Below are 24,863 nucleotides of genomic sequence, written 5' to 3'. Positions count from 1 at the left end.
ATTCCCAGAGGACTGACTCCCGCAGGCATGAATTCCATAGTTTAACTCTGCCTTTGTTCCTTTAAAACGTTTATATTATCAATGACTTTAAGTCAGTTTATTAGCCATCTGCAGCTGTACAAGGTTAAATGTGTGTCTGTCTATATTTAAACTCGAGTTATCTGAGTGTAATTTTTGCATCTCGTCATCATTCAGTGCACACCTTTCGGTCTTCTCCGTCACGGGCCTGGTAAGGAAGACTCCAAGTGTTTTGTGATATCCATGAAATCTCCCGCCATGATTAATTGGCAAAGTCTCTTTGTTTTTCATTCAAAGCTGAAGGCAGCAAAGCCCAGGAGGCCTTTCCGCAGGTGGGGCTCCCTTCTGACGCACCAGCGGGTGTGTTTGTGTGTGTGTGAGGGTGCTGAGAAGGGAGTGTCCAGACTCAGTGAGAGCTTCGGGGTCAAGGAAGAAGCAGCGCTGTGAACTGGGCCTGGAAGCAACAAGGGTGCCAGTCAGGTCTGATGGCTGGCAAGATGTGATCTGGGTAAGCAGTGGCACTCAAAGCCTCCCCCCCTCTTTTCCCTGCTATTTTAAATCGGCATGAAGCCACTGAGCTGAGATTAGCCTCGGTGGCCCAAAGACTCAGTCCGGGAGATGCCAGCCCTTCAGTGTGCTCCTGACTGCGCAGCTCAAGGAAGTGAGCCAAGGAGCAGCCGGCACCACAACGATGCCGCATTCTATCTCCCTGCCTGCCTGCCTGTCTGCCTAGGTCGCTCCCCGCACCTGGCCAGAGTCACCGGGCGGCCCTCGCCTCCTGCCCATCTTGCCCAACGTGACCCGGGCATCAACGCCTCCTGCCCCTCCGCCCCAAGACAGCCAGGGCAGCGCATGGTGCGCCTCGGGCTCCTGGCTTGGTGAAGCTTGTCTGGGAGGACCTGTCAAAGGGAAGGGGCAGCAACAGCATTCCAGGGGGCAGGGGGGGGCAAGTGGCCTCCTCCACTTTCCCTCCCGGTGGGCTCCTCCTTCCCCCCCCCAAAAAATGTTTTATTGCTTTTATGAAAGCAAATTAACCACAGATACACAACAACAACAACAACAACAACAAAACATAAAACACATGTGGTAAAAAGTTCCTTCAACACCTTTGCATTTCCAACATTTGTTATCATGTGTATGGTAAATTTTTGCAAGTTTAACTTGTGTTAAATGCCACCTATACATCATTTTCATCAAAAAAATTCCTTCAGTAGCACCTTAAAGACCAACTAAGTTTTTATTTTGGTATAAGCTTTCGTGTGCATGCACACTTCTTCAGATACACTGAATACACTCCCGTGTGTATCTGAAGAAGTGTGCATGCACACGAAAGCTTATACCAAAATAAAAACTTAGTTGGTCTTTAAGGTGCTACTGAAGGATTTTTTTTATTTTACTTCGACTCAGACCAACACGGCTACCTACCTGTAATCATTTTCATCAAAGTTTCTTTCAAAACATTACATGCGGTAAACCTAATAGACTTTCCCCACAACCTTTCCCATTCCTCCACCATAATATTATGCCCCCCATCTTTTGCCCATTCAATCATTACCGATTTCGTTTGTTCATCTTTCGTATGCCATTCCAGCAATAAATTATACATCTTAGAAAGATTCTTCGATTTTGTGTCCAGCGGTATCATTTCCAAGTTTGGATTTTTCCATTTGGAAACCTATTTTTTTATCCTTTTTAACCACCTCTTTAATTTGGCAATATTGAAACCAATCATCGACATCATCTTTCATCTGTTCATTGTGTTTTTATCTTAAAAAGGGCTTAGAGGGCTCCTCCTTGCGCGCCCCGGGAAAGGCTGCAGCGAAGGGGCGCAGAGTCCGGCCTTGCGCGCCCCAAGGTCTCCAGCAGCAGGAAAGGGGCGCCAAGACCCACCTCCGGGGAGGGGGCGGGAGAAGAGCGCCAGGCGGAGCGGGGGAGTCGGCCCCGCCCCGCCAGGTGTGCATGACGTCACAGGAGGCGGGGAGGAGACCGGAAGTGCCGCTCGGCTCCGCCCCCCCCAGCTGGAGAGCCAGCCGTCTAGTCCGGCGGCCATTGGCCGCTCGCGGTCACGCGGCTGCGCCCCCTCCCCCTCCCCTCCTCCCTCCTCCCACTCCGTCGCCTGCGCGGCGCAGGTGAGACAGGTGAGGCCCGGCGGGGGGGGGAGGGGGGTCCGGGAGGCGCCCCTCTCCGTCCCCGATCCGGGCCGGGCGTCGGGGGCGCAGCAGCGGCTTGGCCGTGGCTCTGCCCGTCGGCGGGAGGGCGGGAGGCGCCGCCGGGATCGGGGCCCCCGCCGGGATCGGGGCCCCCACCCTCCCGCCTGGGGCAACAGCGGCCAGGCGCTCTCGGCGCCGCCCCGGGGCTCCCTGCGGCCGGGGTGGGTGGGGGTGGGGTCTCCCCGGTTGCCGGTCTCTGCGGAGCCACCGCCCCCCCCCCCCGGCCAGCCAGCCTGCCTGACGTGTCTGGGCGAGGATGCCGCCCTGCTGCTGCTGCGTTGCCCCGTGAGCTGGCTGCTTGGCACCGGGCAGCGGCAGCCTCGGCTCCGCCCGGCCCTCCCCAGGCTCCCTGGGCTTGGACATGGGGGGGGCGATTGCTTCCTTGCAGCAGGTTGGGCTAGATGACCCTTGGGGGTCCCTCCCAACTCCACCATTCTATGAGAGAAGGTTGTGGGCACAGAGCACAGGGGACCCGCTTGCCTAATGCCCCTAGCTTCTCTCTCTCTCTGACCCACATCCAGCGCCGGCGGGGGAGCTGAGCCGTTTCAGCTGCTCTCCCTTGGGGTCTGGAGGAGGGCAGGGAGCATCTTGGCCCACCTGGAGCCATGGATCCCCCTTTGCACCTGGTCTGACATTTGGGCAGATCCAGGAGATCAGAGCCCAAAGCCCTTTGTCCCTGAGGCAGAAACCCTGCGGCATCCCGTGATCTGGCATTCAGAGTCCCTTGGGTGGGCTTCCCCCCCTTCCTTCCCTCTCCCCTCTGCAGGTTTCCTGGGAGACCCCGAGGGCTGGACTGCCATGGCAGCGGCTGCAGCAGCAGAGGACCCCCCTGGCCCCTTGGATCAGTCGGATGGGCTGAGCTCCCTCCTGGATGAGGAAGAGGACGAAGATGAAGACGGCGACAGCCACACGGAAGGCCTGTCTGGGAGCTGTGAGGGCGACCTGGAGGTGAATCCGTACGACGGGCTGCCCTTCTCCTCCCGCTACTATGAGCTGCTGCGCCAGCGCCGCCACCTCCCCATCTGGGGCTCCAAGTTCCCCTTCCTGGAGCACCTGGAGGGCGGAAGCAGCATCGTCGTGGTGTCTGGGGAGCCGGGGGCCGGCAAGAGCACCCAGGTGAGTGGGCACCCAGCTGGCCTGGCAGCAGCTGCCACCCGAGGGGAGGAGAGAGGGGGCTGTGCTGCGGAAATAGCGTAAAATATTGAAAGAAAAATAAGATGTTTAAATAATATGGGGCGCCCGCCCTGTGGGACGCCCTCCTGTCAGATGTCAAAGAGAAAAACAGCTACCAGATTTTTAGAAGGCAACCCTGTTTAGGGAGGCTTTTAATCTTTAATCGATTATTTTATTCTTCTGTTGGAAGCCGCCCAGAGTGGCTGGGGAAACCCAGTCAGATGGGCGGGGTATAAACAATAAATAATAATAATAATAAATATGTTTAAAGGAAAAAATATGTGAAGTTACAGGGAACCAGGCAGAGGGCCTTCTCGGTGGTGACACCTGCCCTGTGGAACGCCCTCCTATCAGATGTCAAAGAAATAAACAACTACCTGATTTTAAAAGACATCTGAAGGCAGCCCTGCTTAGGGAAGTTTTTAATGTTTGATGTTCTACCATGTTTTGAACATTCTGTTGGAAGCAGCCCAGAGTGGCTGGGGAGGCCTGGCCAGATGGATGGGGTATAAGTTATTATTTATTATTATTATTATTATTATTCCCGGGGTGTGTGTGAGAGGCTTTCCCCTTCCTCAGTCCCAAGAGGCTGGGTGCTGTGTTGTTGTCTGAACTTGCTGGCTTAGCTGCCAAGGTGTGCCCTGCCTTGGTCTCCAGGCAGTGTGAGGTTTGTCTCAGTTCTGGTGCCAATTAGCCTCTCATTGACTTGGGATTTCTGCTAGAGAACGCACAAACTCTCTGTTAGCATAGATGGGGATACATCATCATGGTGGGGGGGGGAGCTTTGTGGCCTCACCCCTTTTCTTTCTTTCTTTCTTTATATATACTGTATATATATAATTTTTAAATTAGATTTTTTTTTTACAATTTTAAATTCTCATTTTACATCCTTAAGATATCAATGACTTTGCTTCTTCTCTTTCCATGGTTCATTTTTAGATCTCATAAATCTCTGTCTATTGTACAAAAAGCTACACCATTCAGTATTCCATTATTGCAGGGGTCCCCAAGCTAAGGCCCAGGGGCTGGATGCGGCCCAATTGCCTTCTCAATCCGGCCCGCGGATGGTCCAAGAATCAGCATGTTTTGACATGAGTAGAATGTGTCCTTTTATTTAAAATGCATCTCTGGGTTATTTGTGGGGCATAGGAATTCGTTCATTTTTTCCCCAAAATATAGTCCGGCCCCCCACAAAGTCTGAGGGACAGTGGACCGGCCCCCTGCTGAAAAAGTTTGCTGACCGCTGCATTCTTGCATCCATCAACACTTGTTAACACTATTGAATTTATCTGAATGCTGCCAGCATTTTCAGCTGTATTTCACTCCTTTTCCTCTTGGCGGGGGCCGGCTTCTCCTTCCTTGCCTACAACCAGCTTTTGCCCCCCTTGGTCCAGGCAGGAGGGGCTCGGCATGAGAGGGGCGTGCAAGGGGAGTGCTTGGGACCCAGACGGGCAGATTCCAGGCAGAGCCTCTCCTGACATGGAAGGAGAAGCCGCAGGGAGGTGGACCTTGGCCTGGGTGGGGCACATTGGAAGCAGCCTTCCTCGCTGGCTCCCTCTCAACACGGAAGGACACCTGTTTGCCCAAGGAGAATCTTGAGTACCGTAGCCCTGGGGGCACCTGCTCACCTGGCTATCTGGTAGCACAGCGGTGGGCATGGAGGAGTTTGAGTGGGGCTTGCCCTTTCTCCTTCGGTTTCATTGAAATTCCTGCTGATCAATAGCAAGCAAGAAACCCACCTTTGTAAATTAAGGAGAGCCTGCTGGATCAGGCCAAAGGGGCCCATCTAGTCCAGCACCCTGCTCTCCCAGATGCCCCAGTGGCGGACAGGATGCCCTCCTGTGGGTTCCAGCAACAGACCCCTCACGCCCCAATCCACAGAGTAGAGCTGGCTGGTGGCTCCCAGCAAGCGGAAGGGAAGCTCTGATGGTCTCCCTGGGTTGGGGCAATCCTGGCTCACGGATACCAAGGCGTAAGGCAAGCTCTTCTTCTGTGGGGTGTTGTGTCCAAGGCACTAGTGTGGAATCCTTGGGGTTTCACATTCCCTGCCTATGGCTTTGGGGAGGGGGGTGTCCTTGCTTGCTGGCAGTTGGCAACCCCTCCACCCAAGGATGATGGGCCTGCCTGTCGTTTTGGGGGCTGGATCCTGCTCGCGTTTGGGTGCTTTCCCTGGAGAAGGGAAGGCCCAGCGGGGACATGACGCCGCTCCTCAGATGCTGAAGAAAAAGGCCGGAGGGAGAGGGGGAAACATTTGGAGAAGCTTTTGTGCACAATTCAAAGTGTTGGTGCTGACATTTAAAGCCTTAAATGGCCTTGGCCCAGGATCCCTGAAGGAGCGTCTCCACCCCCATCATTCAGCCTGGACACTGAGGTCCAGCTCCGAGGGCCTTCTGGCAGTTCCCTCACTGTGAGAAGGGAGGTTACAGGGAACCAGGCAGAGGGCCTGCTTGGTGGTAGCTCCCTTGGTGGAACGCCCTCCCATCAGATGTCAAAGAAATAAACAACTATCTGATGTTTAGAAGACATCTGAAGGCTGCCCTGTTTAGGGAAGTTTTTAATATTTGATGTTTTATCGTGTTTTTAATAGTCTGTTGGGAGCCGTCCAGAGTGGCTGGGGAAACCCAGCCAGATAGGCGGGGTATAAATAATATATTATTATTATTATTATTATTATTATTATTATTATTATTATTATTATTATTTATTGTGCAGTGTTAGAAACAGGGATAGGGAAGCTAAGAGCCATGGGGCTCCTGGAAGCTGGGTGCTGAGCACCAAAACAAAATGTCTAGACCAGGCATCCCCAAACTGCAGCCCTCCAGATGTTTTGGCCTACGACTCCCATGATCCCTAGCTAACAGGACCAGTGGTCAGGGATGATGGGAATTGTAGTCCAAAACATCTGGAGGGCCGAAGTTTGAGGATGCCTGGTCTAGACACTTCTTCTTTTCTCTTTCTTTCTTTCTTTCTTTCATTTTTTGCTGCTACTCTACCAGGCCAGGCAGCCCGGCAGAAATTTTCTTTTTCTTTCTTTCTTTTCTCTTTTTGCTGCTCGGCGAATCAGGTGGTCTTTAGCTCCTGCGCTCTCCTGCAAAAGGAGGATTGCTGCCAGTTGTGTCGACTCTGCTCAGCCCCCCCTAGTTGGAGGCGGGGGGGTGTTGCTCTTGAGCTCGGATCCTGCTTTCAGATTTCCCTTGGGGGGGATCTGGTCAGCCATTGTGATACCCGGATGCGGGGCTAGATGGGCCATTGGTGGGATCCAGCCGGCTAGTCTCTGCCCCCTCCAGATGGAGGATTATGGGCTTTTCCCCTGGGTGCCTTGGAAGTGTGGAGTCCAGAATGGTAGCACCTGGAGGGGAGGGATAGCCAAGCCCCGCCTGGCCCGGCCTCACCTGTCCCTCCTCCCTTCCCCAGGTGCCCCAGTGGTGTGCTGAGCACGCCCTCTCTCTGCAATTTGCACCCGGCCAAGTGGTTTGCACGCAGCCCCACAGCCTGGCCGCCCTCAGCCTGGCCTTGCGGGTGGCAGACGAAATGGACCTCAATGTGGGACATGAGCTGGGCTACAGCATCCCCTACGAAGACTGCTGCACCTCCGAGACGCTGCTCAGGTGAGGGGGCAGGGGACCCTCCGGGGCTGCCAGGGGGAGGGGCGTTCTTTGGCCTGCCAGGCCTGCCTCCCGCAGGTGCCTGGTACAAATGGAGCCAAGCAGGCTTCAGGCTTGACTTAGAATCCTAGAGTTGGGAGGGACCCCCAAAGGTCATCCAGCCCAGCCCCCTGCAAGGCACGAATCACAGGTGACAGGTGGCCATCCAACCTCTGCTTCAAAATCTCCAAGGAAGGAGAGTTGGCCACCTTCCATGGGAGTCCTTTCCCACCATCAAACAGCTCTTAGCAATAAAAAGTTCTTCCTGATATCGAGTCAGAATCTCAAGGAAATAAGCAACTATCCTACTTTTAAAAGACGTCTGAAGGCAGTCCTGCTTAGGGAATTTGTTACAGGTACATAGCCATGTTGGTCTGACGTAGTCGAAACAAAAAATAAAATAAAAATCCTTCCAGTAGCACCTTAGAGACCAACTGTTTGTCATAGGTATGAGCTTTCGTGTATCTGAAGAAGTGTGCATGCACACGAAAGCTCACATCTATGGCAAACTTAGTTGGTCTCTAAGGTGCTACTGGAAGGATTTTTTTATATATATTTTGTTTTGACTGTTTAGGGACGTTTTTAATGTTTAATGCTGTATTGTGTTTTTAATATTCGATTGGGAGCCGTCCAGAGTGGATGGGGAAACCCAGCCAGATGGGCAGGGTATAAATAATAAATTATTGTACTTATGTTATATTATTATTATTATTATTATTATTATTATTATTATTATTATTATTATCTCCTTTCCTGTAACTTGAAGCCATGGGTTCAGATCCTGCTCTCTGGGACAGCAGGAAACAAGCTTGCTCCATCTTCCATGTGACAGCCCTTCAGATATTTGAAGATGGCTGCCATACCTTGCCCCAGCCATTGCAGAAGGAAAAGGGGCAGGCGTGGGGGAGCCCAGAGGAGAGGAGCACGCCATGGCCCCCTTAGCCCCCATCACCTGGCCCAGAGGGAGCCGTCCTGCTCACCCCACCCCAGCTCTGGGTTGCCCCTAAAGAGAAGACTCCATCGACCTGAGCACAACCCTTTGGGCACCTTTGCCCCCCGCCCCCTGGCCAGCTCCTCTGACACACAGGAGGAAGGAAGGCTGAGAAGTGGCGAGGGGTGACTTTGCACCCACTGCTTCTGCCACCCCCCACCCCTTTCTTCCATCTCTGGGTCACCCAGGAGCCTGGAAGGCAGCAGGAGTCAGCCTGGGCAGAACTGGATTGGCAAGTCAACCGGAAATGCTTCATGGGCAAAAGGACACAGTTGCTCATGAAGCGTTTGAGGGAGACAGAACAGGGAGATCCTGACTAGCTGGAAAAGCAATGGGTGGCGGCAATGGAGGGGGCTCTGCGACTGTTATTTTAGGCTTATTCTTATTCAGCGTCCCGTCCAGATCAAGGGAAGGGATAGGGCTGCTCTCTTCTGTCTTGGTCAGACCACAGCTGGAGTCCTGTGTCCGATTCTGGGGACCAAAATGGAAGAAGGATGTTGACAAGCTGCGATGTTTGCAGAAGAGGGCAAGCAAGATGGTCAAGGGCCTGGAAATAAATAAGCCTTCCTTGGAGGTTGGACGGTCCTCTTGTCATGGATGCTTCAGTTGTGATTCCTGCATTGCAGGGTGTGACCCTTGGGGGTCAAAATCCCCAATTCTTTTATCCTCCCGTGTGGTCCCTCTGTTGGAAACAGCCCCAGCCATCAGACCCTTCCGAGCGGCCTTCCCTGGCTGCCGATGCCTGGACAGACCAGAGGCCAGTGATATGCGACTCCCCTCCGTAGAGAAAAGCATGCACCATGCAGTAGGAAAAGAAAGAGCTGCTTTATTCAAAGGCTATTTACACAGTCCATTCTCTGCTCCTTAAACTCCATCAGATCAGTGCTAGGCATCTTGCTTCCTCCTCCATTGAGAAGTGAAAGAGTACAGAAAAACATCACATGACCAGGAAGAGACATAAACTTCCTCTCTTACGATGTAACTCAGACTCAGTGTGTGAAAAACAGTAGTCACACCTTTGCTGCTTGCTGTCGCAGCAGAGGATATATAAAAACTAGTGTATTTCAGCCCGTTCAATAACGGGTGCTAGAACATCCTGGGGTTCGGAGAAGCGCTTGCGGCTTGCAAGGGGGGACAGGAAAGCGCTGCTTTCTCCTCCTTCCTTCCTCTCCCCCAGCCACCGACAGGAAGGACGCGGGACACAAACGCCTACCTCGCCGCCGCTGCTTCGCGGCCTCCCGCCGCTCCTCTCACGGGCCAGGGAGGGTTGTGAGGAGGAGGCCTCCGCCGGCCTCCACCCTCGCTTCCCTGACGTGCCCTGCAGTGAGGCGGTGTCCGGCCGGAAGCGGAGGTTGGAGGAGGCAGGGGGGGGGAGAGTGCGCACATGCAGTCTCTTCGTCCAATCCCTGTGTCCCTGGGGCACATGCGCATTAGCGCGGAAAACGGGACACAGGGAACCTGGACGCAGAGACACTTGCACTTTATTATATAGGATTCTGACACCCTCCTCATCAGCTTCTGCCATGAGGCTCTTGAGAGACCTGCCAGGAGGGGCCAGTTATTTGGGGGGGGGTTCAAAGGGCAGGGTGGTCTTGAGTCTTCTGCCTGCTCAGGAGTTTCAGCAGCAGCAGCAAGAAATCAAGGGGGGGAGCCAAAGCATGGAGGGCCCAGCCCCCCGGACCCCACCCACCAGGTGCCTTGTGGCTTCCAGGTTCTGCTCGGACGAGGTCCTTCTGCGGGAGATGACGTCGGACCCCCTGCTGCACCAGTACGGGGTGGTGGTCCTGGACGAGGCACAGGAGCGGACGGTGCCCACCGACCTCCTGCTGGGGCTGCTGAAGGACGTGCAGCGCCAGCGCCCAGAGCTTCGCCTGGTGGTGGTGACCGAGCCGCTGATGGAGGAGCCCCTGCGGCGCTTCTGCCCCGACGCCCCTGTGGTGCGGGTCCCGGAGCCCAGCCCGGCCCCCCGCTTGGCCTTCAGGCAGCCCCTGCCGGGGGGGCACGTCTTGGCCGCCTGCCATGCCGCCCTGGAGCTGCACCGGCGGAGGGAGCCTGGCGATGTGATGGTCTTCCTGGCCAGCAAGCAGGTGGGGATAGCGGGTCTCAAGGCATCCCTGGCTCTCCCTTTCCAATCGAGATGAGGCCCCAGGCAGGCAGAGAGCGGGAGGGGGGCCCTGAATGTGCCAGGCCTTGCCTTAGCCCCTGAAGGGGGTTGCCGTCCCCTGAAGGAGCAGGTTTGGAGTTTGGGGGTGTTTCTGGCCCTGGGGGGCTATGGGAGTCTCCGTGTCTAGAAGGGCCTTGGACAACCGGGGCTGGTTCTTCACCTGCGGCCATTCCTGGACCAAGAAAGCCTTGCCAGAGTAGTTTGTGCCTTGGTTATTTCTGGATTGGATTCAGGGCCAGATTTGGGTTGGATGAGGCCCTCAGCTCCTGAAGGTAATGGGGCCCTTTATATGTTCAGCTGTCCTTGGTCAACAACAAATTGTCGCTGTTTTTTGTTGTTGAATATATGGTAATTTATGCAACCAGTCCATGCAGAATGGAGGCACCCTGTATATAGAAATGAGCAAACCAGGGATATTTTAGGGAGCAGGCTAGCAGGCAAGGCCCATGACTTACATCATAGGACCCTACACAACACAACACAAAACAAAACACTGTTGCTGGATGTAGGTTTTGTTTTATTTATTCTTATATTTTGGAAATGTACACCCAGGTGTTTTTTCCCTTTAAATTTGGGGGCCCCAAGAGAGTAGAGCCCTAAGCTATAGCGTGTTTAGCGTACCTATATGTAAATCCGGCACGGACTGGATTACTGCCATGCGCTCCAGGTGGGGCTTCCCTCGCGCTGGATTCGGAAGCTTCCGTGAGTGCCGAATGCTGCAGCGCAATTGCTGAGAAGAGGGAGGCCTTGCCAGCATCCGACCCCTGGGCTCGGAGATTGCCCTGCTTGTCTGATTGGCTACCAGGCCCAGTTCAGGGTGTTGCTATGAGCATAAAGCCCTGAGCAACTTGGGAACTGTTCACCTGCATGTGCCCATTGGCAGAATTGGAACCAATCCAGGTGCCCCTTTCTGCATTGGCAAGAACTCCAGAGTTGAGTGTGGCAGCTCCTGCACTTTGGAACTCCCTGCCTCTTGATATCAGGCAGGTGCCGTCACTGTCCTCTTGGGGGCACCGGCTAAAAACTTTAATGTTTAGGCAACTCTACCCAGTTATTTAGAATGCTTATGCCTTTTAATTTTATTGCTGGTTTTTCATTTTTTGCATGGTCTTACTGTTTTGTTCTAAATTATTTGAGGTTTTCTACAACCAAGCCATATGTCCATTTTATGAAATAAAATGAGATTGTGAGTTCTTGGGGGCCTTTGTGGGGGGAGGTGAACAATGGTAGGGTCTGGGGGATTGCCTTTCAAGGGGGATCCCTAGACCCCCGGGTATAGCGCGGTATATATATTCAATAAATCAGGGTTTCCCAACCTTAGGTCTCCAGCTCTTTTTGGACTACAATTCCCATCATCCCTGGCCACTGGTCCCACTAGCTAGGGATGATGGGAGTTGTAGTCCAACAACAGCTGGAGACCTTAGGTTGGGAAACCCTGCAATAAATAATCATCATCCTAATTCCCTGGGGTAGGAGGCTTCTGGGATGCCCCTAGAGTTCCTCCTGCAGCTGAATACCTTTCTCTTCCCGCCCCCTTGTAGGAGATTGACGAGTGCTGTGAGGCCATCCGGGCGGAGGCCCTGGCCTTGGACCCCAGCCTGGGGCCCCTGCTGGTGCTGCCCCTCCACCCTGGCGTGGGCCGAGACGTCCAGCGGCTCTACGAGACCGGCCAGGAGCAGCCCGGGGTGGTCCGGGCGCGCAGGATTGTGGTCACCCACTGGGTGGCGGACGCCGGCTTCTCCCTGGGGAGCGTCAGGCATGTCGTTGATGCCGGGCTGGAGCTGCACAGTGTGAGCTAGGGGGTGGGGTGGCTGTGAGCCGCCCGGGAGGAGCTTTGGGGGTGGGGGGAGAACGGGCAGCAAAGGGTCTCCCCAGGGTCTGCCTCCTGGTGTGGTTTTCTTATATATATAATAATTTTTATTAGTTTTCAATTACAATCCAGTAATAGCCTCGTTATAACAATACCAATTTATAATACAATGATTAAATAACAAATTCTATAATTTAGATAAGGTGCCCCCCCCACGTGCTAGAATTGATGGCTTGATTATTTGCTTCATTTCTGCATTCCAAAATCTTATTAATTTCCATTACATTCCAGTTATAATAATAATCCCTTATACAACAACAACTGCAATATTATAGAATCATAGAGTTGGAAGAGACCACAAGGGCCATCCAGTCCAACCCCCTGCCAAGCAGGAAACACCATCAAAGCATTCTTGACATACCGGTATGCCTGTCAAGCCTCTGCTTAAAGACCTCCAAAGAAGGAGACTCCACCACACTCCTTGGTAGCAAATTCCACTGTCGAACAGCTCTTACTGTCAGGAAGTTCTTCCTAATGTTTAGGTGGAATCTTCTTTCTTGAAGTTTGAATCCTTTGCTCCGGGTCCGCTTCTCTGGAGCAGCAGAAAACAACCTTTCTCCCTCCTCCATATGACATCCTTTTATATATTTGAACATGGCTATCATATCCCCCCTTAACCTTCTCTTCTCCAGGCTAAACATACCCAGTTCCCTAAGCCGTTCCTCATAAGGCATCGTTTCCAGGCCTTTGACCATTTTGGTTGCCCTCCTCTGGACACGTTCAAGCTTGTCAGTATCCTTCTTGAACTGTGGTGCCCAGAACTGGACACAGTACTCCAGGTGAGGTCTGACCAGAGCAGAATACAGTGGTACTATTACTTCCCTAGATCTAGATGCTATACTCCTATTTTTGCAGCCCAGAATTGCATTGGCTTTTTTAGCTGCTGCATCACACTGTTGACTCATGTTCATGTTGACACATTAAATGACACATTAAATGAAACTACAAGTGAGGCACTCACACTACCCTGTTTCTCCGAAAATAAGACGTAGCCATAAAATAAGCCATAGCAGGATTTTTAAGCATTCAAGGAATATAAGCCATACCCCAAAAATAAGCCATAATGATAGGCAGTTTAACCTTGTAAAAAAAAGAAGAAGACATCCCCTGAAAATAAGCCATAGTGTGTTTTTTCGAGGGAAAATTAATATAAGACGGTGTCTTATTTTCGGAGAAACACGGTATATCCTTGATCTTCCTGTGTGTGGCAATTATTCTCTCCAAGATGTTTTTTCCTGGCCTTGTAAAACAGTCTGTCTATCTTTCCCAGTTGTTGCTGTTCTCCTTCATGCCTTGGGCGGAGCTGATATCCCTTTGTTGTTCCAGAAATTTCTCCCTCCCTCCCTCCCGTGCTTCATTGTTTTGCAACTTTAACAACAGCTACAAAAATCACTGTCCCAATGAATAACCTGTTTCCACCATTTCCCCTCTCAGCCTGGGAAGAAGAGCAGTCTGTCGAACTGCAGATAACTCAATAAAGAACCTTATCAGTTCCTTGGCAAGTTCACAGACTCCTTTCATTCTTCCATGCAACTGAAGATAAATGAGCACCAAGACTTCCAATTAATTTAAATTAAATTCCGAGTCCTCTTAGCGTTATTCAGTTCACTCTTCACTCCGTAAATAATAAAGGATGGGGAAGAGTCAACTCTAAGTTTCCATCGTAAACCTTTTGCAAAATAGAGCTTTCCCCCTTCCCCTCCTTTTTTACACACACAGTTCTGTTTAATGTTATATTCCATATCTATAACCCAATTTCTTCTGTCCTCGCTTGTACAAATATAATTTGAACTAAACATTCAGAGGAGGGTTGCCAAATCATCAGTGTAGAGAAGAAAACTTTAAATAAAAAAACTGTGGCCTCCCCTCCCGCCCACACCATCTTCTGCACCGAATGAAGTTTTATCTCAACTTCAAACCTTGAAGTCCTTGCAGTTGTTTGTCCCGCAGTTGATGTTCTGTCTCCGGACGTTTTCTCTCCTGGGCAGGTTTACAACCCGCAGATCCGAGCCGAGGCTCAGGGCTTGCGCCCCATAAGCAAGAAGCAGGCCGAGGCGCGGAGACTCAGGGCCGCCGGGAACCCCCCAGGTAGGCGATCCCTCCTTCCCCAGGGCCTTTGGGAGCTGTGCTACGGAGACCCTGGGACTTCATGGACCCCCAAGGGTCATCCAGTCCAGCCCCCTGCAACGCAGGAATCTCAACTAAAGCATCCTTGCCAGGTGGCCATCCAGCCTCTGCTTAAAAACCTCCCGCGAAGGTTTTTGGGTGGGGGTGGAGAGCAGCCTCCTTCTCTTCCCTAGGGACTAGAGCCTTGACTCCGCCCGCCTCACTGCCCCTTCCTGTGCCCGGCAGGGTCCTGCCTCCGCCTCTACTCGGACGCCTTCTATGAGCAGCGCCTGCCCCCCGTCCCTCCGGCCCCCATCACGGAAGCCAACCTCAGCCGCCTGGTCCTGCTGCTCAAGAGGCTGGACATTGCGGACATGGGCCAGTGCGACTTCCTGGACCGGCCAGGTATGTCTGGGCGGAGGCGGGGAGTGTCTGGCTGGGGGCAGAGCAGGGGGGGGGGCTCTGCCTGCCAGCCAGCCAGGCTCAGCGGGGCTCTCCCCTTCTCTCCCTGCCCAGCCCCGGAGTCCTTAATGCAGGCCCTGGAGGACTTGGACTACCTGGCGGCCCTGGATGACGACGGGAACCTCTCTGAGGTGGGCATCATCATGTCGGAGTTCCCTCTGGACCCCCAGCTCTCCAAGGCCCTGCTGGCCTCCTGCGAGTTTGACTGCGTCCACGAGATGCTCACGCTGGCCGCCATGCTGACGGGTAGGTGGAGCCGCCTCTCGCTCAACCCTGCAGGGGGCGCTGTGGGGCCTCCTCTCTGGCGGGCTCGGCCGGCTTGGCTCCTGCAGCTCCAGAGACCTTGGAGGGGAAAAGTCGGGCCGGCACTTGAACTCGCTCCCCTGGGAGGCAATGGTGGCCACCAACATGGAGGGCTTGAAATGAGAATTGGGCCGATTCAGGGAGGAGAGTTTTAGCCACAAAGGCTCTTCTCTGCCTCCATCACCGGAGGCAACGAGGCTTCTGAATCCCAGTTGCTGGAAACCGGGAGGAGAGAGCGGCCGTGACGCTTGGGGCATTTGGGTTGGGCCCCGTTTGGCCTGATCTAAAAGCCTGGCACTTTTTCTGCTCCTTTGGAGCCTCCAGGTCCAGACACAGTCTACCTAGATCCCTGGCTTCTTGAGGGGATTTGGCAACTGCGAGAAGAGCATCCTTTGCTCTTAAGGCCCTCGTATCAGACCCCCTTCCAGCCACAATCGGGGCATCTGGCCCAGCCGTCTGCAAGGCAGGGACTGCAGCAAAAGGCATTCCCTGCAGGGATGAGAATAAATGCTGGAAGAGGCAATATTTCTTAGGTATTTGTTAGCTCAGCAGAGTGCATCCCTTTGCAGCTTAAAAAGAAGCTTAGATGGGCTTGTTTTCGTTTAAGTGATCCAGGGTGCTTTAAGGCAGACTGGATTCTCCTGGGATTTCCCCCCCCTTTAAAACAATAGTCAACACAAACAGTTTCTGTTGCAGAATAACAGATACAGCATTCTTCAGGCAGGCTTAAAATGGTAATTCAATTACAAAAACCTACCTTTTTGGTAAAATCTGACTTTTAGAAGACATCTGAAGGCAACCCTGTTTAAAGGTAAAGGTAAAGGTAAAGGGGCCCCTGACCATTAGGTCCAGTCATGACCGACTCTGGGGTTGCGCGCTCATCTCGCATTATTGGCCGAGGGAGCCGGCGTATAGCTTCCAGGTCATGTGACCAGCATGACAAAGCCGCTTCTGGCAAACCAGAGCAGCACATGGAAACGCCGTTTACCTTCCCGCTGTAGCGGTTCCTATTTATCTACTTGCATTTTGATATGCTTTCGAACTGCTAGGTTGGCAGGAGCTGGGACCAAGCAACGGGAGCTCACCCCGTCGCAGGGATTCGAACCGCTGACCTTCTGATCAGCAAGCCCTAGGCTCAGTGGTTTAACCACAGCGCCACCTGGGTCCCTTGCACCTGGGTCCCTGCACCTGTTTAGGAACATTTTTAATGTTTGGTGTCTTATCGTGTTTATAATATTCTGTTGGGAGCCGCCCAGAGTGGCTGGGGAGGCTCTGCTAGGTGGGCGGGGTATAAAGAAATTATTGTTATTATTATTCTTGTTATTATTTATTATACAGAAGTCTAGCTTAAAATGGTGTCTGAGCCTTGGAGCTCAGGCTTAGCAGGCCTTCTCACGTTTCTGGCTGGGTGGAAGGTGACGAAAAAGACACGCTGTGCCCAGGCAGGTAGGAGAATATCTCTAGCTCTGCCCTCTGCCTGTCAGGGCACAATGGGAGTGTCTCTCGCAGAGTTCTCTCTAGCAGACTTACGAGAAAGCTCTCCGAGCTTCAGCTCCTATCCTAGGCATCCCCAAACTGCGGCCCTCCAGATGTTTTGGCCTACAATTCCCATGATCCCTAACTAACAGGACCAGTGGTCAGGGAAGATGGGAATTGTAGTCCAAAACATCTGGAGGGCCGAAGTTTGAGGATGCCTGTTGTGCCTCTTTGGCAAAATGTGAATGGTTGGTTTGGACTGCTCTTGAAATATCCCACATTCCCCTGCTCTCCCCCCCCCCCTGCAGCCTGGCCCTGCTTCCTGGCTCCCGAGGGGGCGCGCTGGGAGGAGGCCCTGGCGGCCCGGCAGCGGAGTCTGCTGCACCCGGCGGGGGACCACTTCACCCTCATCAACGTCTTCAATGCCTTCCAGCAGCGTGAGTTTGCGGAGGGGGTGGGACAGAGGGGAGGGGAGTCTTGCTGGGGAACCCTCTCAAGGGAAGCAGCCAGGAGAGGCACCCACACCCTCCTCCCTCCCTCCCCCCCCCCAGAGAGCGACCCGGAGAGCTGGTGCCGGAAGCACGCGTTGAGCGAGGCAGCCCTGCGGCTGGCGGGGGCCGTGCGGGCAGAGTTGCTGGAGGTCATGCAGCGCATCGAGCTGCCCGTCTCCCCGGCGGCCTTTGGCAGCGACAGCAACGTCCAGCGCCTGACGCAAGCCCTCATCTCGGGCTTCTTCCTCAAGGTAAGGCTGCTGCGTCAAGGCCTGGGTGGCGTGGCCGCGAAGCACGAGGGAGCTCTGGGCTGGGAGAGCCCTGCAGAAAGGGGGGTCCGGGTGGCAGGCAGGGAGGCTGCAGCCCAGGCTGAGAGCGGAGGGTCTCTCCTCGCCTTTCCCCCTGGGTTCCCCCCCTCATAAGTCCCCCAGACTTCACCCCCAAAGACAAACTCTTCCACTGTCTTCTGAGACAGATGGGGGCCAACAGCATCTCTCTCTCTCTCTCTCTCTCTCTCTCTCTCTCTCTCTCTCTCTCTCTCTCTCTCTCTCTCTCTCTCTCTCTCTCTCTCTCTTGGACACTCACTCTGTCTCTCACTCCAGGGTTTTGGGGTGCTGGAGATCTTGGGGTGCTGCTCAGCTGCAGGAAGAGCTGCCTGGGGTTTCCTTGCCTAGCCAGGGAGATTCAGGCTGCTGAAGCCAAGGAATGTTATCTCTGAGCCCAGCTGGGGGGGGCTCCACCCTGCACCGCGTCCCACCAGTCTCTCCCTGGGACTGCCTGCAATCTCTCCCTGCCTGGGCTCTTGGGAAGGGGATGGATCCGTCCCACCTGCTTGAGCCTCTGCTTCCCCTCCTGCTTTCAGGTGGCCCGGGACATTGACGGCTCTGGCAACTACCTGCTGCTGACCCACAAGCACGTGGCCCAGCTGCCCCCCAGCTGCTGCTACCGGCTGCGTCGCCCGCCCCCCCGCCCGCCTCCCTGGGTGCTCTACCACGAGTTCACCATCTCTCAGGACAACTGCCTCAGCATCGTCTCCGAGATCCAGCCAGAGATGTGAGCATCAGTGGGGGGCCTGGGGGAGTTAGGGCTGTTGACGCCATTCCTTGGCCATGAGGACTAGGACCTTGGCTTTTTTGAAGTCAGAGCAGGTGGTACTGTAGGCCATCGGACAGCTCCACAGGCATGCCTCTTAGACAAGGACTGGACAGATTCATGGAGGAAAGAGCTCTTGATGGCTCCTAGCTGGGATTGCTCTGCTCAACCTCCACGGTTGGAGGCAAAACTGCTTCTAAATCCCAGTTGCTGGAAACTGCAGGAGGGGAGAGTGTTGCTCTTGTGTTCGGATCCTGCTTGTGGGTTTCCCTTTGGGGGCCTCTGGTTAGCCACTGTGAGAGAACAGGGTGCTGGGCTAGGTGGGGGTCCCCTGTGGACTGATTCAGCAACCAAGCTCTTCTGGCATACTTATAGAGTAGAGCCTCCAGGCCCAGAGGCACTCTATCTGGTAGACCACAGACTTGACATGAGTCAGCACTGTGATGCAGCAGCTAAAAAAGCCAATGCAATTCTGGGCTGCATCAATAGGAGTATAGCATCTAGATCAAGGGAAGTAATAGTACCACTGTATTCTGCTCTGGTCAGACCTCACCTGGAGTACTGTGTCCAGTTCTGGGCACCACAGTTCAAGAAGGATACTGACAAACTGGAACGTGTCCAGAAGAGGGCAACCAAAATGGTCAAAGGCCTGGAAACGATGCCTTATGAGGAACGGCTTAGGGAGCTGGGTATGTTTAGCCTGGAGAAGAGAAGGTTAAGGGGTGATATGATAGCCATGTTCAAATATATTAAAGGATGCCATATAGAGGAGGGAGAAAGTTTGTTTTCTGCTGCTCCAGAGAAGCGGACACGGAGCAATGGATTCAAACTACAAGAAAGAAGATTCCACCTAAACATTAGGAAGAACTTCCTGACAGTAAGAGCTGTTCGGCAGTGGAATTTGCTACCAAGGAGTGTGGTGGAGTCTCCTTCTTTGGAGGTCTTTAAGCAGAGGCTTGACAGCCATATGTCAAGAATGCTTTGATGATGTTTCCTGCATGGCAGGGGGTTGGACTGGATGGCCCTTGTGGTCTCTTCCAACTCTATGATTCTATCTAAACTCCTAGTTTATTTGGGGTATTTGGCCGTTGTGAGACCAGGATGCTGGACTAGATGGGCCCCCCTATGGCTCTTACACTCTGTGGACCAGGAAGCAGCAGCAATGGGGGGGGGCGCTTATGCAGGGCGGGATGGTCAGAAGAATAATAATTTATTATTTATACCCCGCCCATCCGGCCAGGTTTCCCCAGCCACTCTGGGCGGCTCCCAACAGCTTATTAAAAAGACGATAAAACATCAAACATTAAACTTCCCTAACCAGGGCTGCCTTCAGATCTCTTCTAAAAATCAGGTAGTTGTTTATTTCCTTGACATCTGGTGGGAGGGCGTTCCACAGGACGGGTGCCACCACTGAGAAGGCCCCCTGCCTGGTTCCCTGTAACCTCACGTCTCACAGTGAGCAAACCACCAGAAGGCCCTCAACGCTGGACCTCAGTGTCCGGGATAGACGATGGGGGTGGAGACACTCCTTCAGGTCTACTGAGCCAAGGCCGTTTAGGGCAGCCTTCCATGATCCCTAGTTAGCAGGGATGTTGGGAATTGTAGTCTCAAAACATCTGGAGGGCCGAGGTTGAGGAAGCCTGGTTCAGGGCTTTCAAGGTCAGCACCAACCCTTTGAATGGAGCTTGGAAACGTACTGGAAGCCAATGGAGGTCTTTCAGGACCAGTGTTATATGGTCTAGCTGCTGCATTCTGGTGGGCTGTGTCTGTTCGTGCCCTCCCTCAACTGGGTGCTTCCTCCCCACAGGCTGGCAGAATTGGCACCCCAGTACTACTTGAGCAACTTGCCGCCCAGCGAGAGCCGGGAGCTGCTCCTGGAGCTGCGTGAGAAGCTGGCGGGGGCCTCCGAGTTGCCATCTCCGCCCCCATCCCCGCTGCAGGACGAGGGGCCTCAGGCGCCCAGAGCTGGCGAGGACGCAGAGGACACCTGCCTACTGCAATGAGCCCAGCAGGAGCACTGCTGGGTCCGGATGAAGCCCAGGCCCTGGAGGAATCCTGTTCACAGGGGACAGAGGAGGCTCCCAGGCCTGGAGCAGCAGCAGCAGCAGCAACAGCACTGGCCGCTGGTGTCCCTGGGTGGTGAGGCCTGCTGCCCCTTGACGCCAGAGCCCCTGGCATTCCCTGGGCATGGGAGAGGGCGGGCAGGGGGCCCAGGAGGCAGGTCCTGCTGTACTTTTGCTGTTGGACACTCTGGGGCAGACTGCAGGGAGCCTGGCTGCTCTTTCTGGGACCCACCAGAGGCTGGCGCAGTGGGTGGCGGAGGTGGCCTGTGGAGGTGTGCCGTGGGCTCAGGGCTCCACTTCCCCCTGGCTGCTCATTGGCAAAGGTGGCGGAACCCCAGGCAGACGGTCAGGTGGGCAGAGGCAAGCCCAGGCTGGAGGTGGTGGCAGGGTGGGGTCTCCTTGTGGGTCCCTGCTTCCCACTCCTTGCTGGTGGGAGGGCAGTGCAGGAAGGGGCGCCTGGGTCCGTGGGTCTGGGCAGAGTTTTGTTCTTGCATGTAGCAGGAGAGACTGCTCTTCCTCCTCCCTTGTCACAGAAGCCATGCGCCTGGGAGCTGTTGGGGGGGCTCCTCTGAGGGGCTCCCCCTAGTCTTGGGGCAGCTTTAGCCGAGGGTGATGCCCTGCCCCCTTGTTTTGGGACTCTTGGGGTTGGCTCTTCCCTGAAGTCTTTTCTTAGCTCTGCTTTTACTGCTGCCTTATTTGGGGGTGGGGGTGGGGGCGCAAGATGGCCCTTGACTGGCTGCCGAGCTTTTTATCGACTCTTTGCACCAGGGGAGGGGGTGGGTGTCTCTTGCTTGCAGTAGCGGCCATGATCCTCATCCTGAACTGTTAACTTTAGAGAGGCTGCTTGGGATCGGGGCACCCCTGTCTTCTGTCAGTGCCATTTGTGGGGTGCCTGGCACCTGGCGCCCCCACTTTGACTCTTTCTGGCCTAGAATGTGGTTCACCAAAGCAGAAGAATTAAAAGATACCTTTGGAAACACTGAACTCTGTGAAATGCAAGGTTGAATTCTGATCACCCTCGTCCCCAAAAAGGCACAGAAAAGGTGGTGCCAAAATGTGGGGAGAACCTCAGCCCACCCCCCCACCCCAAATTCCTTACAGACCCTGCTTTGCCCCCTCCTCTGGTATTTTGCCTGGCTGGAATGTGCCCTTGAACCCTTTCCTCTCCCAAATAAATTATTTTGTTTTGTTTGTGTGGTGTACAATGATAAATAGTAACCAGTGAGCCAGCCCCCTCTCCAAAGATGCTGGCATCTGCTTGCCATGCAAGCCCCCCCCCCCCGGTGTTTATCTAGAGTAGACCTTGGGAAAGGGAAGAGGTAGGCACGGGAGCAGCGAGAGGGCCAAGTGGATGAAAGCTCTGCTTTAGCCCGGACCAGCCTAGCCTGGGGCTACTCCGGTGAGGCTCCCGCCTGCCTGCCCTCCCCTTCTTCAGCCCGAAAGCCAACAGGACGGGGAAGCAGTCCTTCGCGGCCACGCGCGCAGGAACCGAGACCAAGGCAGCCCGGGACGCGGACGGACGCGAGAGCAGCTCCTGGCCCCTCGACGCCCGTCGGGCACAAGAAGCGACGGGGAAGAGGGGCTGCGGGGCCCCTAACCGGCGAAACAGGGCGGCGACGGCACGGGGGCAGCCAGCCCAGCCTTCTCCCCGGAGGGACTCCCGTTTTGCAGGGGGCGGGGAGGGGCGGGGGTCTCCCGGCACTTCCTTCGGGGCTCCTCCGGTGACGCCTTGGCGGGGGCGGCGATGGGGAGGATCCTAAGGCGTGCGGGGGCGGGGAGGAGGGCGACCTTTTAACCCTCGCAGGGTGAATAACCTGGCGAGTTGCGGGGGCGGCGCGGGGTTCCCCAAGCTGAAGCGGGGCAGGCGAGGCTTTCGAGGAATCCCGGCCGGGTGAGTCACAGGCAGCCGCCGCCCCGGCAGCAGGAAGCGCTCCCCAAGGCGGAGTCTCCGGATCCCCGGCTGCAAAAGGACCAGAGGGCGGCTCCTCCTCGGGATTTGTGATTTAAGCCCCGCGAAGTCTGCCTTGGCCAACACGCGCCCTGCACCTTGGCCTACCGCTCCCCTCGGCTCGTTTCGGGTGTCTGGAAGGACTGCCTCGCTTCCTGCATTGCAGGGGGTTGGACTAGATGACCCTTGGTGCCCCTTCCAACTTAGCCATCCGTTGTCTCTCTCAACGAGTAAGCCCGTTTAGGCTTCAGTCCCCTTCTGCAAACGGAAGCAAGCAGCGGCGTCCGGCTTCCTGGTTTAGGACCACGATGGGCCTCTGGCCGCCAGCAAACGGCGAGCAGAGAATGTCTGCCACGTATTTATTGATTTGTTCGTTAAAAAAAATGCGGCAGTTTTTCAATGTGCCTGACGGATGCAAGATCAAAAACTGCTGTGAAATTTCAAACACAACAGGCAAGAACTCTGTGCAAACACTGCAAAATTCTCTCGGTACTCCGAAAAGCCCACCCAAAGTGGGTGCCTTTTAAAAAAAAAAAAGTGTAATTGTGCCCCGTGAGGGAGTCTCTCTGCCCCGGAGGATATTCCTGGAGGTGGCTGGGAGCAGCCAAAGGGCACTCTGGGGGGAGTGGGGGGGGGAGTTCCTCAAGAAATGGACTGCTCCATAGGAAAACGGGGGAAGGGAGCCTTCCCTGTCTCTCACTCCAGTCCCAAAACACTCTGTGCTTCCTAAGCCACAAGTGGGACCTCTAATGGCGCCCAGGGAGGTCTCTGGTAGGAGGGGGTGTGAGGAAAGGAACCTCTCCCGTGAGCTGCTGCCAGTCCAAGTAGACAATACAGTACGTTTCCGAGCACAATTCAAAGTGTTGGTGCTGACCTTTAAAGCCATAAATGGCCTCGGTCCAGTATACCTGAAGGAGCGTCTCCACCTCCATCGTTCTGCCTGGACACTGAGGTCCAGCACCGAGGGCCTTCTGGTGGTTCCCAAGCCAAGTTGCAGGGAACTAGGCAGAGGGCCTTCTCGGTGGTGGCGCCTGCCCTGTGGAACGCCCTCCCAATAGATGTCAAAAAGGAAAACAACTACCAGACTTTTAGAAGACATCTGAAGGCAGCCCTGTTCAGGGAGGCTTTTAATGTTTAATAGATTATTGTGTTTTATTCTTCTGTTGGAAGCCACCCAGAGTGGCTGGAGAGACCCGGCCAGATGGGCGGGGTATAAATAATAAATTATTATTATTATTATTATTATTATTATTATTACTGGGCTGGGTGGGCAAATAGCCAGACTGGGTATATTGGAAAACACTGGCCTGCGAGTTCCCCAATTGGAGAACAGCCTTTACCAAAGGTCATGGGCTTTGAAGACACTCGAACTCAGGATGAAAGGGAGAAACATGCTAAGAGGAAGGCACTCTTGGCAAACCCTCACCATGATCAACTCCCACCCAGAAACCTATGTCCCCAATGTAGAAGGACGTGTGGATCCAGAATCGGCCTCCACAGTCACTTACGCCCTGAGCCCGGTCTTGGCTGGGGAGGGCAGGGTTTAAATAAAATTTATAATAACAACCTCAGATATGCTGATGACACAACCTTGATGGCAGAAAGTGAGGAGGAATTAAGGAACCTTTTAATGAGAGTGAAAGAGGAGAGCGCAAAATATGGTCTGAAGCTCAATATAAAAAAAACCAAGATCATGGCCACTGGTCCCATCACCTCCTGGCAAATAGAAGGGGGAGAAATGGAGGCAGTGAGAGATTTTACTTTCTTGGGTTCCATGATCACTGCAGATGGTCATAGTCACAAAATTAAAAGACGTCTGCTTCTTGGGAGAAAAGCAATGACAAACCTAGATAGCATCTTAAAAAGCAGAGACATCACCTTGCCGACAAAGGTCCGTATAGTTAAAGCTATGGTTTTCCCAGTAGTGATGTATGGAAGTGAGAGCTGGACCATAAAGAAGGCTGATCGCCGAAGAATTGATGCTTTTGAATTATGGTGCTGGAGGAGACTCTTGAGAGTCCCATGGACTGCAAGAAGATCAAACCTATCCATTCTTAAGGAAATCAGCCCTGAGTGCTCACTGGAAGGACAGATCCTGAAGCTGAGGCTCCAATGCTTTGGCCACCTCATGAGAAGAGAAGACTCCCTGGAAAAGACTCTGATGTTGGTTAGGAAAGATGGGGGGCACAAGGAGAAGGGGATGGCAGAGGACGAGATAGTTGGACAGTGTCATAGATTAAGCTACCAACATGAGTCTGACCAAACTGCGGGAGGCAGTGGAAGACAGGAGGGCCTGGCGTGCTATGGTCCATGGGGTCATGAAGAGTCAGACACGACTAAACGACTCAACAACAGCAACAACAACAATATTGTTGTTGTTGTTTGTTGTTGTTATTATTATTATTACGGACTCACTGCTAAGACCATTTTCATGGAAGACCATCTTACTGGGCTATGAGGGATTGCCAGAGAAGAAGAAAAGACAAGGAGAAGATGGCATATTCCATGCACATCTTTAATAACCTTTGGTAATTAACTGAATGATAATAGGCTAAATATTTTGGGAATTTGTTTGCTTGTTATGAACTTGGACACCTCTTAAAACATCACAAAATTCCAGAAATTATTTTAATCTTGTTAACTATTTTAACCCAGAAATTCCTGGTTTGAGGGGATGCCCAGAATATGCGACTCAGACTTCTGCCTCCTCCTGAGCCACATCTTCATCACAGATCTGTCACACAGACACTTCTCATGCATGGGAATTAGGTGGGTGACCTGTCCTGGAGGTGGGCAGAGGGGTTGTAGTTTGGGGGGGTTGTAGAAGAGGATTGTAGTTTGGGGGTGCTCCT

General features: G+C 53.8%; 1 protein-coding gene across 4 annotated transcripts; it reads left to right on the top strand.

Annotated features, from left to right (window-relative positions):
- Positions 1 to 2,018: 2,018 nt before the first annotated feature.
- DQX1 (DEAQ-box RNA dependent ATPase 1) lies at positions 2,019 to 21,254 on the top strand. Of its 4 annotated transcripts, none has more exons than XM_035134527.3 (12): positions 2,019 to 2,156; positions 2,995 to 3,344; positions 6,816 to 7,009; positions 9,748 to 10,123; positions 11,742 to 11,990; positions 14,059 to 14,158; positions 14,423 to 14,581; positions 14,693 to 14,884; positions 16,726 to 16,854; positions 16,969 to 17,159; positions 17,771 to 17,961; positions 19,808 to 21,254. In XM_035134527.3, the coding sequence occupies exons 2-12, from the start codon at positions 3,027 to 3,029 to the stop codon at positions 20,001 to 20,003; spliced, it is 2,295 nt and encodes a 764-aa protein (XP_034990418.1). In that variant the 5' UTR covers positions 2,019 to 2,156; positions 2,995 to 3,026; the 3' UTR covers positions 20,004 to 21,254. The 4 variants fall into 4 exon arrangements, with proteins under 4 accessions (XP_034990418.1, XP_088516911.1, XP_034990419.1 ...); XM_035134528.3 differs by having other exon boundaries at positions 2,022 to 2,147; XM_088660785.1 differs by lacking the exon at positions 19,808 to 21,254 and having other exon boundaries at positions 17,771 to 17,965.
- The last annotated feature ends 3,609 nt before the right edge of the window (positions 21,255 to 24,863 follow it).

This window comes from Zootoca vivipara, chromosome Z1, assembly GCF_965207765.1.
Source record: "Zootoca vivipara chromosome Z1, rZooViv2.hap1.1, whole genome shotgun sequence".
NCBI lineage: Eukaryota > Metazoa > Chordata > Lepidosauria > Squamata > Lacertidae > Zootoca > Zootoca vivipara.
This window is presented reverse-complemented; position numbering and strand designations above follow the sequence as displayed.